Here is a 14,165-nt window from a genome sequence, read left to right on the forward strand (position 1 = left end):
GGAGGACATCGAGCCATCCAGCCCACTGTCGTGGCTCGTGGATCTAGCTCCACCCGTATCATACCATTACCCTGGTACTGTAAGGGAAGGGTCTTTTGGTACTATTCCTAATTAAAATGCAAAAAATACATACCGCACCGCACCGAACCGTTCCACTCAGTGGAAACACACCAAAAATGTCGCCATTGCAATTTGCTAACTGTGTTACTTGGACTTGTTCAGCCCTAGTGTGAAATGGGCTTCAGAGAGCTATGCTGGTACTTACTCTGTAGAGCTGTTCTTGTGGTTGTGTATTGGAGAGATGCAGGGAGGGAGGAGCTGACAGTCTTTGTCCAGTCGCAGCTTCTTACTGCCGTTGACTGGTGACTCGGTGTGGTCCGACTGAGAATATAGACGGATGAGTTAGAGCCGGAGAGAATAAGCGTATGCAATATAATGGGGATTGATGAATATAACCCAGACTAGTTAGTGTCAACACACCTTGTGTTTCCTCTTGTTCTTGCTGGTGTGTTTCTCTGTTGAGACCATCATGTTCCCGGCTGCTTGTCTCCTGTGTTTACCTTCGTTCTCTCCTCTCTCTGTCCGCCCAGCTAGCCTGGTATTGCTCTGCTCTGGCACAGAGGAGTTTTCCAGAGCGCCCAGTCCCACGCATACTTTCTCTCTCTCCCTCGCCATTGTCCTCTCCCTCTCCCCGAGCCCTAATCGTTCTCTGTCCTCTCTGTCTGTCTGCCTCTCTCTCTCTGTTAATCGGTCTCTGTCACCTTGCCTCTCTCTGTCCTGAACTAGTCGCTCATTTTCCTCCTCCTGTCGCTCCCCTTTAGTTAACCTCTGTCTTTCCCTCAGCCCTGACCACTCTCTGTCTTCCTGCTTCTGTCTCTCTCTCTCTGCCACACCTGTCCTCTCTCCCTGCCTCTCTCTGTCTCTCCCTTCACTCCCATCCCTTTCTGCGAGACCCACCCTGGATCTTTCCCCCAAACCCTGAACCGGTACCCTGCTGAGCAGACTGAGGTCAATTTTGACCCATAAACTCTGGCTCTCCTGATAGTCCCTTAGGGGGGACAGAGGCACCTCGTGTCCCGTGTTCGAAGGTGGTGACATGGACTCCGGGTCCTTACACTGCCCTCCTAACCCTCCAGGATCAGGAACAGATGTACCAAATGAACCACTTATGTTGCTAATGCTTAGGGAGTTACAGCTGTTACTGCTGCCATTATTCCCGCTGCTAATGCTACTATTAGTGCTGCTGCTACCATTAACGGTCACATTACCGCCATCTTTGACTCGCAGCCCTTTTCCTCCAAATGTTCCCAGACCCCCCAAACTTGCAGCGGAGCCAAGGCATGGTAGGAGAGGCGCGTGCATGTGCATGTTGGACAGAGTCTGCGTGTTAATTGCAGCGCGTGTCGTCTGTGGCAGAGCAGGGATTTTAATGGCTTCCTCTGACTCAGAGTGACATTCTGAGGAGGAGGAGGACGAATCCGTTTCAATGAATTCCCGGGACTTGGGTGTGATTCTGGTGCTCGGGCCTCTGTGCTTCCTTTTATCCTTATCCTGTTTGAGAGAAAAGAAAAGAAAAAGGGGACGATTTTAGGTAGTTAATAATGATAATGTCATGATAATAATTCATATACAGCTATAGGGCTCTGTAATATAGACAAAAGCGGTTCAAAAAAATTGTTCAAATCAGTCTTCAAATATAATTATCGCAATGAAATGTCAAATCGTTGAACACTTTTTGCTCCTAAAGTAATGTTGAAGAAACCAGTTAAGTGGGGTTTAAAAATTCTTAATGGACAGAAAACCACAACACATACAATTACTTTGATATATACTGAACCATAGTGAATATTTATATTGAGGGAAATTATTATTTACCCTCCTGACAGAAGCATTTCCTTGCTTTTCTAGAAAGCGGTGTTGACACTAGAGCTGATTACGACATAGCCTGTCAACTATTTTGATCATGGGTTAATTGCTTTGCGTGTTTTATTAATAAGTAAAACAAGTTTTCTGTTTTTCCAGCTTCTTAACTGTGATTATTTCCTTCTTTCTTTGTTACGTTTAAAAAAAATAAATCATTCCAATTCAATTCAGTTAGCTGCTGCAACCCCACAATTTAACTCTGAATCCTTGTATTCATAATTAATTAACAATTTAAATGTCATTATTAATTATAATATTCAGTCAGTATGTTTTGCCTTTTAACCCTAATGAATTTTTCTTTATTTTGTTTCTTTGTTGCCGATTACAGCTACGTTGCATTCATAACAACGATTAAGTAGGCATTTAATGATGAATTATGTGGCTACAAAAATAACTGATGAGGTTTTGAAGTCTGAATGGTTGCCGTGGTGATAACACCTCACCCATCACTGGTGTTAAAGAGGTGGCAGATGTCAGGGTCAGACATGTACTGGCTGAGTGTTCTTTGTTGTTCTGCTGTTGTCCCTAGTGTGTAGAAGGAATTAATTAGTAGTTTAGGTGGTTGTTGCTTCTAACCTGCATGCCAGTGACAAAGAGCCTTTAATTTGTTACTCTGTAATGACACTGAGAGCAAGTGATATTTTTGAATCCATTGCCAAATACTAAATATGATATTTTCATCTCATCTAATAGTTTTTATTGGTACAATTCCTGTTCTTCCATGCACCTTTTTCTATATGACTCACTTACACAAAGTCATTTGAGTGTACAAGTGACTCTCTCTCTCTCGCTCTCTTTTTCTCCTTGAAACGATCTAATCTTCATAAAAACCACTGAGCATTAACTCATAGGTTAAAACGATGGAGGAGGATTCAGTTATATTTCTCTCTCTTGTGCACATTTGCCATAATAATCCTGTAATGCTACTATTTCTTATGCTGAAAATTTTTATGACATCATCCAGAGACTATAAGATGAAGTGATCGTTACAGGATACATGGACAGTGTGTTGGACTTGGAATTGAGGCGTTCTTCCAGATGTTTGGAGGTGAAGGGAATCTTCCCTATGGTGTTGAAGTAATTTACCCCAGCTGTCTGTGTGCAATTTCTCCCTTGGTTCACGCACCTCCTCCGAAACTAACCTGGTTCACGCCGACAGCAGGTATTGGCACAGGCGTTTGCTGAAGCACAGCTGGTGGGGTGATGGTATTGTTGCTGGAGGTGGTAGCGCTGCGAGGCTCCTTCCTGGGGGCTGTTTTCCCACTGGGGGTTTTGCTTCGAGACCTCGGTGGGTTCTGATGCTCCAGGGAGGACGAAGGCAACAGGTCCTTGTCCCTCGTAGCAACAGGGCTGCTGTGGGAGAAAACACAGCGTGAGGAGCCATCACTAAACAAATCAGATTCACGATTGAGCGCTGTTCCTGATGTTTCTTTGGTCAGCCCCAGGGGGGCCGTTGTTCAATACAGAATGGAGAAAATTATGAAATAAAATAAGACGGCATGAAATAATTGAAAACAGCATGTATTTAGCTAAACTTGTTTGTGTATGGGAAAGCTTAAAATGGGGAAAAAGGGAACAACAGAAGTGACTGATGGAGAAGAGGGTGAAATTAGCCTGATGTCAAGCTGAGCTGCCATTTTGTCAGACTGAACATTTTTCACAGCTGATGTGTTCAGTGGTGAGCTGCCAGAAATCATGACGGTGCACTGGAGCCGCCGTTAGCTCTCAACTGTAAGTGACAATTCTGAGTAGTCAAGTGTGAGAAGTCGTAGCTAATAAATGACATGGTGCTTATAATAGACCAGGCAAGAATGAATCGTATTTGTTTTTGTTCTTGAGAAATACCAGAGCACACTTATCATCACTTATATAATGATATCAACAATATCATTATATTATTGTACTAATTTTGTAATAGTGAAGTGATTTCAATAGTAATATATGTGGAAGGGTGGGTATAAGGAAGGATTCATTTCAATTTTATCATTTTTATGTAAGGGTAGTATAGTGAGAGTAGCCCATAGTAATAATCATAACCTGGATATGACTTTGGAAGTAACATGGTATTACTGTAATATATCTCCTTATTTTCACTATTACCATTGCTGTGTTACCAAGCTGGGAATCACATAATATTATCATTTAGAGCTGAAACAATTATTTGATGAATCAATTATTAATCGATTACTAAATGAATCAACAACTATTTTGATAATCGATTAATCTGTACAAAGCTTTTTTCATGATTAAATCAAAATTTCCGATTGTTTAAGCTTCTTAAATGTGAGTATTTTCTTAATTTCTTTGCTCTGGATAACAAAGAAATCATAATAATAACCATAATATTTCCTCCCCATTGCAAATGTACTGTACTGCAAGGTATTGCCAATTAACACCCTAACACACATTTTTAATGTGAACTGTAAAGGATTCATAGTTTTAGGATGGAGATGGAGCGACTTATTTTTTTTTAAATATAAAGAAAATATCACCATTTTCCTTCTTTACCTGTGCTGGTTTGCTCTGCTCCATGTCTGGTTCTGATTATCCTCCACACTGTTTGACCTCTCTGTCCGTCTGGGCTGTTTTTTCCCTGTGGTGTTCCTCCTCGGGGTTGTGACCTCTGGGCCTGACAGCAGGGCCGGTGACAGCCTCATCTTGGACCTTTGGTTTTCCCCCGAGGTCTTCTGGCTGAGCTTGGCCTTGGCCTTCTCTCTGCCCACGCTACAGGGAACAAGAAATCATTTTTCTTGACTGTCTTTTACAGATTGCCAGCATTTTTGCTCATCCACCTGTCACCGTGTCACTCTCTCATTCATTAGTTGCTGGGAGTCCGCTTTTTTTTTTTCATTTTGGTTGCATATTATTTGATAGATTAAATTGTGACTGAGAAAGAAGACGAAAAATGTAAACGTGCAATAAGTACCAAAAGGTTCCTCTGGTGTCCTTGTGTTCCACCGTTGGTGCAGCTGCAGCAGAGGTGCTACTGGATGTACCGGGCTTGGCCTTGGCAGTTGTACCAACTCCCACTGCTGCTTCACTGCATGGAGAGAAGGTCTCTGGACCCTGGGTGATGGAGCCTACAGCAGTGTAACATTTCACCAGAATTAGTACCTTTTATTTATATATACATATATGGAGGATACAGTTACTTTTTCATAATTAACAACCTGTGCCATGATGATGTTCTTGCTGTGCAGAAACCAGAGGTTTGGTTTGAGCTTGGACCTTGTTCAACCAGCTGTCCAGCTGCCACTTGTTGGTGGACGGTGGCTCAGGCTACATGGGAAAAAAAAGAGTAATTTTAGTTCAATGATTATTTCAAATGTTCTGTGTAAAAACACTCTGCGACATCTCCTTGACTTATAACTGTGACTTTGAATGTCACAGTTCTAACAAGTGATAATTCAAAGTAAGCTTTTTTTTACTTGATATAAATGAAGTTGGAATTCATGAATTAAAATTATAAAATGCCACACACCAAAAGACTGAGCCATTCAGTGTACAGACACCGTTTACACGCTAAGTGACATTAACAGTAGTTAAGCAGGGAGAATAAAGACCACTAAACTGGAAAATATAACCTACATTGGACGTATGTCACTATTGTATTTATTTCAGCTTCAAAATTAAATTGGTAACTGGTTTTAATATTTTGTGGCAGCTGCAATTATTACAAGAGTAACATGAATATGAGCACAAATCAAGGTTAAAATTAATTTAATTTTAATTGGCGGGTGAATACATTTGGACCACTGCACCTTCTATATAGATTATGAGACACCTGACTTAACATACATGTCTTCTCTTTTGAACTTCCTCTTTCTTTTAGATTTCTCTTTCCTTTTAATATTTGTTTCATAGTTGCTTCCTCTGCTCTTCAAATGATTTTGTCGTTTTAATTCAATTGTGCTACAACTTTCCCTCCTGTTTCCCCTCTTGTAATTCATTATGTACACACAGCTACAGGGAATACCCATTAACATTCCCATTCACACATAGAAACACACTTGTCATCCTACCTCGGGTGTGTTTGTGCGGGAAGCCTGGTTATACTCGCTGTCGCTGGAGCTGCTCTCCGATTCATCCGTGTCTGACTCTGAGCTGCTCTCTGATTCGCTGCTGCTCCCCGATGCACCACTTTTGGAAAAAATAGAAGAAAGAATAACAATAAACAATTGTGAGAACATAAACCTTCCTGAATTAGATGTTATCAAGCCAAACTGTGGTTCCCAAACCATTTCTGTAAGATCTGCCTTTAGCAAGTGGAGTTTTTTCATGACTTTTATTTGAAGTTCTGTCATCATCACTGACTTCATTATTGTTAGGATTTGTTAAGGCATTTGTTGGAAAATGAACGGCCTTCACGTTTAGCTTTGGTTTTTGTCATTCTGGTTTTCCTGCCAGTCTAGTCTGAATGAGCTGAACTGTATGTTAGCAGAAATTATTTTAACACTCCCATAAAGTAGCGCGTAGGGTGCTTAATTGTTTCACCTCCTCCAAAGTTTGTTTAGCTTTATTTAGACAAACTGTGACTAAATTGTTGTTTTTGTGTAAATTTGGAAAAGAAAGCCATACTGGGTATTGTCTCTTCACTGCAGATGATGGTTTTATTAAAATAATGAATTTATTGCTCACACAATCCTTTCACTGGACTACTAACCTTTTGCTAGTTTTAGCCTCTGGTTTTGACATGTATTTTCAGTTTTAATATCTTTTTTTTTTGCTGCAGAATCTGTAATGTAATGAGTCGGCTCATTACATTTAGTTTCTTACTACTTCTACTGTTGTTGTTATTTCCCATAGTGAAATTATCCAGGTTCAGTTCATCCTTCCTCGTCATTAAAATATTTTGAAAAACTACTCCGTACAACTGCAGGAAATATCTTTTTAAGCTATTAAGTAAAGAAAAACAAATCCTGTTGTTTGACTTGTTTTTACCACTTCAGAAAAAAAAGTCTAATAATCAGAGAAGCAAGTCAGGTCTGTTACTAATTCAGTGAAAATAAAACAAAGAAAGAAATAAACAGAGGGGATATAACAAAGTGTTGTTAATGAAGGCACAAGCACAGTGTTTTTGAACCAGTTGAATTGTCTCGTCCTCTCTGGTGCGTCGGTTGGCCTTTGCTTGGTGATCATCCATCCTTCCACAGCACATTGAAATGGCCTCCTAGAGGCAACACACACCCACTCATCCTTAAGAACTTAAGAATACACACAAACAGACTCGCACAGGAAGAAATTGCAATCATGTGTAGTGCTGGGCGCGAGTGTGTGTGTGTGTGTGTGTGTGCGTGCACGTTGTTTCAGTTCAAGGCTGCCATCACAGCAGACACCAATCTGTGTGAGCAGCCAAGCAGCAAATCCATCAACTGTTCCTCAGGCAACACACACACACACACACACACACAGTGACGGATACTGTATAAATGCAGTCAGTGCCCTATGTTTTTTCTTCTATTATTACTCATTTCTTTTGTCTTTTCATCTTTCTCTCCTTCAATTTCAGTCAAATTTTCACCTCACTTTGCTCCATTAGCGTCCCGGCTGGAACAATATTGACAAAGTGACACATTACATATATGTGTGTATTATGTGTCTGTGTGTGTGTGCCCATTAAATCACAGCCAAATACATTTGGAAATATATTAACACCTTCAGAAACTAGGGTAAAAAAATGCTGATATAAGGTTCGTAATGTACAAAACGAGGCGTGTAGCTGTTAGAGAATATTAACACGTTGAGGTTTGGTTGTCATTATGACTGCCGTGTGACAAATCAGCCTCACAATAAAAAGAGAAATGCTGTCACATTTGATTCCAATTGAGTCATCATTCGGTATATTCAGCTTTCTCTCTCGGTAGCGTAAATTGAATTTCATTCATCCACCTCATTCCTGAATAGTCACTGTATTTTTGTCACAATGTGCCACTGTGGTGATCATTAAAACATCTATTAGATCGATGACCTTTAGTCTACCCTGGGAATCTTACTAATCAGGCGACGAGCATACAAACACAAAAGCTGCTGTTTATCAAAGCAGACGGACCAAGAAAATACAACGGGGTGGGATTGACTTGCACTTTGAGTTCAAAACAACATTTCTAAAACCTGACATACCCTGACCCGTAGGTGATTTGAAAGGGACTTCATACGTTTAGGGACTTTAGTCACTTATCATTAACAAAGACATAAAGTCTTTGTCTTCCTTCCCTTTGTGATTGCACCACAATGATATGTTTCACACATGCCGTTCTCATCCTGTTTCTTTTGTGTGTTTTAGTCTCTGTGTTCCTCTTTGTCAGTTTCTATCCTTTTGTCCACCTTCTGTGTTAAACCTCCCTGGTTTCATGCTCCTGTTTGACTGCTGCACTTTTTCCCTTTGTGTTCTTTGAGAATTTGGATTTTTTTGCCTGCGTGCCTGCTGACCTGCCTGCCAGAGACTCCGTTAGCCTGTCATTTCACATTTGTATACTGTATTTGTATACTGTATCGTACCCTGGCCTCATAACGGTATAAAGTGAGCATGAAATAGTCTGAGCAAACATATTAACAAAGGAGCTTGATGAACTGTTGGAAATTCAGAGACATTAGGTTTAACAGTAAGAATTCTTAAACAGGGCTCACAGAGAATAGTTGTAGAAACAATGGTTAACACTTTCAGTCTGCGGCCCTGCTGTTTAGACTTCAGTCTGCTCGTCTCCAGTCAGTTTTCCAGGCAGCAGACATTGAACCCTAAGCCTTCCGCTCTGCTTGCACAGTGGCCATCAGTGTTAGATTCCGATTTTTACACGGATCAACAGTTTTGGCTGTAGGCAAAAACCTATGTGAAGACCTTGAGCCTTCACTTCCCAGACACCAACCCAAGCCCCAGCAACAGATTTCAAAGCTGCTTGATGTCACAGAGCTTCAGTCCCCCGGTGACCTTGAGTGCTGGCCAATGACCCTGAGCTGCAAATTATTGAGAGCCTCTGCTGTCCACCACCACCACCACCACTACTGACACCATTCCAGTCTGCTCCAGTTAGAGGTCCCAGTCTGTTCTTGATCCTGATTGCCCCTGCCAACACTGTCCAACACTGTTCAACTATCCAGCAGTCTGTCTACCGTGTGATCTACTGTCATCTCCTGATCCACCGTTTATGACCTCAGCGTTTGTTGTCGGTGAGAGAAACAGTCTTCCAGATTCACATAAAGGCAATTACAAACACTTCCACAACCCCAAATCTACATTCACTTTAAATGTTTTGGCCACAGTGCAACTAATTCAGAAATCCAGAAATCAAATACAGGTAAAATCCTTACCCTTTTTAGCTAAATGCTACTGCTCATCACTACATATGGACAGTATTTGTGTGACGGTGGTTGCTGGGCAGGCAGTGTACAGCTGAGGTTTCTCACAGCCTTTTTTTGTCAAAAACAGCTGACTGCTGCTGAAAATGAGATCAAGAGTGTCGAGAGGGAGCAGAACAGTAAAGCCGTGGACTGTACAGTAAAACATTAAGATGTGAAAATTAGATGGAGTCTGATGACAAATGACGTGTTTAAGAATCTTTGAGACGTGATGCTTCTCGGATCCGGATTGTCAAACATTGTTTCAGGGTTTCACTGTGAACAGCCTGTTCACACATGGAATACTGGAGGAGATGGCAGACAAATGAGGATAGCAGAGGTTTCTTGGACTTCTGTTCTTCAGTCTTTTAATGTCCCCCCCTTTGCCTTTTAAAGAACATTTTATTGTGTAAGTAAAAAGAACTAAGGTTTTGTGAGTCAGCAGCCGTTAGTCCTTGTTGTAAAGTAAACTGATTCTTGAATCTGGGATTCTCTCTCTCTCTCTCTTTCACTAAATCCAGATTGATTGGGAGTGGAGTTGCAGCCTGTCTAGACAGTTTATCACTGATACAGTCTGACCGTTTCTTAATGTGTCATAAAAACATCTTATTGTGTGTGAGTGCCTGCGTTTTTAACTCTGGGAAAGTTAAATGCAGGCACTCAGGGGCCAGTCCACAAGGGGCAGCCAATATTGACAATGAGACGTTGGCAAGAAATCAAGGCAAAAGCACGCATCAACGGATGTAGAAAACGTTATGTTCCCACACTCATCATTACTGCTGCAAACGCTGGATAAGATCTCTGGGTTTGTGAATGTGCTGGGCTTTAAATGATACCAGCGTCTGAGGCAGTGCACAGCAAAATGATTGATGTAAATATGTTGTATTAATATTTAAATTTCTTGTCTAACTGTTGGATGTTTACATCCTAAAATGTATCTTTAATTCGATAAGAGAAAGTCTCTGTTGGGCTGTACATCAACATCGTTTTCATGAACCTTTATTAAATTTGACAGTTGCTTTTTTCTTTTATGGCGCCTCATATCATCCTTTCATTTGCCAAAGATAAAATTGACTGGAAGCATGAAAGGCGTCTGCATTTCCCACACTGATATGTTTGTTTGTTTTTTTTTGCTTAAATACCATGTTGTATTAAAGAAAAGCGCAAACTCATGCCTTTTCTTCTCAATGGGATTTTCAGTTGAGTGCTCTCTAGCCTATTTTTTTTCTGGCAACATAAACAGTATGTGCTGGAGGAACAAGATGAAAGCAGATGACTGTGGATGAAAGCATTACATCTGGCTCACTTTCCCTTTTTTTTTTCTTTTTTTTGCCTTTTTTCCCCTCAGGAATCAGCCGTCGGAAATAATTTCATGCCATAGTAGGAGTCAAATTAAAAAGCAGTGCTAGATGATGCACAGTGACAGACAAGACTGTGTACATGTGCAAAACGGGGATGGATGACTTATTTGATTAACCAGTTTTTCTTATCTAAATATTAGGGCTGAAGATTTATTTAAAAAAATTACCAATTTGGGGAACTTGCAGTGATTTATCACATATTTTCATCTTAATGCTGAAGTTCGTAATAATTCGAACGTAAAGTACGACTGTTTAATAGCATCTTTGAGTTGAAACAGTTTCTCTGTTCTTTTCAGCCTAAATCCACACACAATATACAATATATAGACAGTTCTTTACAGGTGTGGTCCTGCTCATATATCCTCTAGTATCAAAGTAAATCTTTGCTTATTTAGTACACCGAGCCTCCTCTCTATATTGTGCCTGTGTCAGTGTTGCATAAGTAACACAGATAAGACTTACAAAATAGCCTTTGTCAGATCTTCAGGCTCCATCAGAGACTTTGGTGTCCGTGTGTTTGCTCGTGTGATAAAATCACAAGCTCAACAGGGGAAATGAAAAGCCTTACAACCCTGACAAAGTGATCTGTTGGTGTGATGTGTCCACTGAGCCTCACAAGATCAACATGACACCCCCATACTCTCGCAGGCAGGCAGCAGCTAAGCTATAGCAGGTATACATGCGTCTATATAGCAACTACGCAAACCCTTGGAGTGATCAATGACGTCAAATACATGATGCATGGGCAAAGTTACATAACGTTACGTGGTGTGTGGGCCCAGGTCAATTCTCTGATCGTATCAGTAAAGTGAAGGTTAATTGTCTCCAACTGTGGTGACTCAAACACCTTTTGTGGTTTGCACTCTTTTGACATTTGGTTCATTGCTCTCATTTTCTAATGCATTATTATTGTTAGTAGAGCTGAATTTAACATTATGAGGCTTACTTATACTTTTCTAAGCACAAGGTCTAAACTAAATCACACAACACAAGTTCATTTAGGATGGGTTCAAGGATGTCACACTGGATTTCTGCTACAATGATGGACCATTGGTAAGAGACAATGTCTCTGTAGAGGAAATGTACTGTATGTTTAAATACCTTTAAAAAGACATCATTTGCCAATTTCATTCATAATTACAACTTTTAGTCTTTTTGTGTATAAGCAGAATATGTGCATATTATGCACTCAACACAGGTGCATATTTCTACTTTTACGACATATTCTTATGTCAGTGATTTAAAGTGTTTTATGATTAAAGGTACAATGTGTAAAATTTAGATTTAACATTTATTGGTGTTGCAGCTGAATAAGCATCAAAATCTTAAGAGATGATTAGCTTGTCCATCGGGAGCTATATATGTTATTATATATGGTGGTCCAAAATGTAAAGCTGACTTGGCTCCTGATTTAAATATAAAATGCTCATTCTGGAGTAATGGAAAAACAAGAATTTATACAATCACGTGATCATATACTTATATAAGTAGTAAAGTATAATCATTTTATCTTTAATTTCTGCCAAGTAAAAATTATACCTGTATTTTATACACTGGACCTTTTAAGTGTTTATTAAGACGGCAACGCGCCAGAAAAAAACCTGACCACTCCTCATTTCTGGGAAAGGAGTAACATCTCAGCCGTCTCGTCTTAGTCACAGAAAATAAAAGTTATTGATGAACAGTTTAAACCAAACTTCTTATCCAAGAAGACAAACAGAAAAAGCAGGAATGCATTTCTTCTTCCCAAACACCTGTGGCGGTTTCTGTGTTTTTATGGTTATATTAATGTTTCTCAAACCACAGAGCTGAAGTAAAACCCTGTGTGTGGTTAAAAGCTAAAAAAGGTTAGTGATAACCTAAAACTGGACCATGTTTATTTTATGTCCTGTAAGTCCCATATCAACGATTAACCCGTAGCAAATCATACAGAAAATGCATGTCCTTGAAAATACATTTGGCCAAACCAATTTGCAGAAGATGAATTGTGTCATTTCTTGGAGACAAGGTGAAAATGTATTTTTTGTGCAAATACACAAGTGATTCCATGATATTAAATATATCCAAAGTTTACAAATTAAATTCAGAATGACACAATGTACCAGTCCTGTTAAATAGCATCATGTAGAAGATAATATATGGTAAATATAAGGTGAAATCTTGTGAAGTCCTTTCTCAACTGCTCTCATAGCCAAAGGCTCCATCTGTTTTGCAGTCAATGCTTCACTTTATACTGTATCAACAGCAATTGAACAGCAGCAAGTGAGTGCAAAGAAAACTGAATTGATCAGCTGCTAATGGAGCGGTGGCTTTGTGCCAGACTTGGATAAACCACAGCCAGCTGAGACATGTAGTGACGGAGTGTGACGCAGGACGATGGTGCAGAAAACCAGGTGAATATCGGCTCTTAAAACAGCCAAAAAGAACCGAGTGGAAATATGCAGCATTGTAACAGCGCTGAAGAGCAGAGTGGAGGCCATCTGGGCTCAGTTCATCTGTCATCTTATCATTTGCCTTCAGCTCACTGGTTCTGCCTTCCACTTGGCAGAGCTCGCTGCTGCACAGCTGGCTTTACAATCTCTCTCTCTGTTTCTCTATCCATCACTCACAAGAGTGTGTACACTGCGGCTTGTGAGTGTAAGTGTGCATGAGTGTGCAGGCATATTTGCACGAGTGGTTGTTTATCTCCAGGTGTGTGTAAATCTATGACGTGAACCATTTTGACAGGGTTTAATGGAATCATTGCATTCACTTTGGTGAAGCTTCTGATTTCAAAGACATTTGACTCGATCATTTCTGGTATTTATCACAGTAACGATAAAAATTACGATAAATAATCACCAATTCAGCCTAATCTTTTTGACTATATCAATCTATCACCAAAATGATAATAAATCGGTGATGTTGCAAGATTTTCAATGTAATGTGTCCCGGGACCCAAGGGTGGTCTTTTAGATAGGGACATTTTATGAGCCCTGGGATAAATGATTTTGGCTGACCACACATAATTAATATGTATCTTTCACAAATATTTTCATAATCGCTTAATCTGTCGATTATTTTCTCGATTAATCGTTTGGTCCATAAAATGTCAGAAAACCTTAAAAAAAGTTGATCGTGTTCGTCAAACCTGGAAATGATGATGTTCTCAAATGTCTTGTTTTGTCCACAAACCAAAATGATTCACTTTTAATGATTTCTTTGTGATCCAGACCAAGAAATTAAGAAAATACTCACATTTAAGAAGCTTAAACAATCGGAAATCTTGTTTTAATCATGGAAAAAAAGCTTTGAAACCATGAATCGATTATCAAAATAGTTGTCAATTAATTTAATAATCGATTGACCGATTTATTGTTTCAGCTCTACAAGGTTTCTTGAATGCATGTTGAAGCTGCTACAGGCTCCTCTAAGCTCAGCATGCTGTGGATCATAGACGTTTAAATATGTAGACGCCTCATTCTCTGTGTTGCCCCATTGACACCATCATGCCAGCGTGTCGGCCATATTGTGAGAGGCAAGTCCAGTTAGGTTTTCTCAATAAAAGAA

The 14,165-nt window shown here is 40.0% G+C and overlaps 1 protein-coding gene across 2 annotated transcripts in view; it reads right to left on the reverse strand.

Annotated features, from left to right (window-relative positions):
- aff2 (AF4/FMR2 family, member 2) overlaps positions 1 to 14,165 on the reverse strand; it is a 152,813-nt gene that overhangs the window by 21,906 nt on the left and 116,742 nt on the right. The window contains exons 11-17 of one of the 2 annotated variants that reach the window (XM_058650145.1): positions 5,946 to 6,063; positions 5,094 to 5,202; positions 4,850 to 5,003; positions 4,432 to 4,647; positions 3,066 to 3,273; positions 481 to 1,551; positions 266 to 381 (exon numbers count right to left, since the gene is read on the reverse strand). In XM_058650145.1, coding sequence (XP_058506128.1) covers positions 266 to 381; positions 481 to 1,551; positions 3,066 to 3,273; positions 4,432 to 4,647; positions 4,850 to 5,003; positions 5,094 to 5,202; positions 5,946 to 6,063 — 1,992 coding nt within the window. Of the gene's footprint in view, positions 1 to 265; positions 382 to 480; positions 1,552 to 3,065; positions 3,277 to 4,431; positions 4,648 to 4,849; positions 5,004 to 5,093; positions 5,203 to 5,945; positions 6,064 to 14,165 lie in introns of both variants that reach the window. The other variant, XM_058650144.1, reaches the window with a different exon arrangement.

This window comes from Solea solea, chromosome 14 (genome assembly GCF_958295425.1).
Source record: "Solea solea chromosome 14, fSolSol10.1, whole genome shotgun sequence".
Classification (NCBI taxonomy): domain Eukaryota; kingdom Metazoa; phylum Chordata; class Actinopteri; order Pleuronectiformes; family Soleidae; genus Solea; species Solea solea.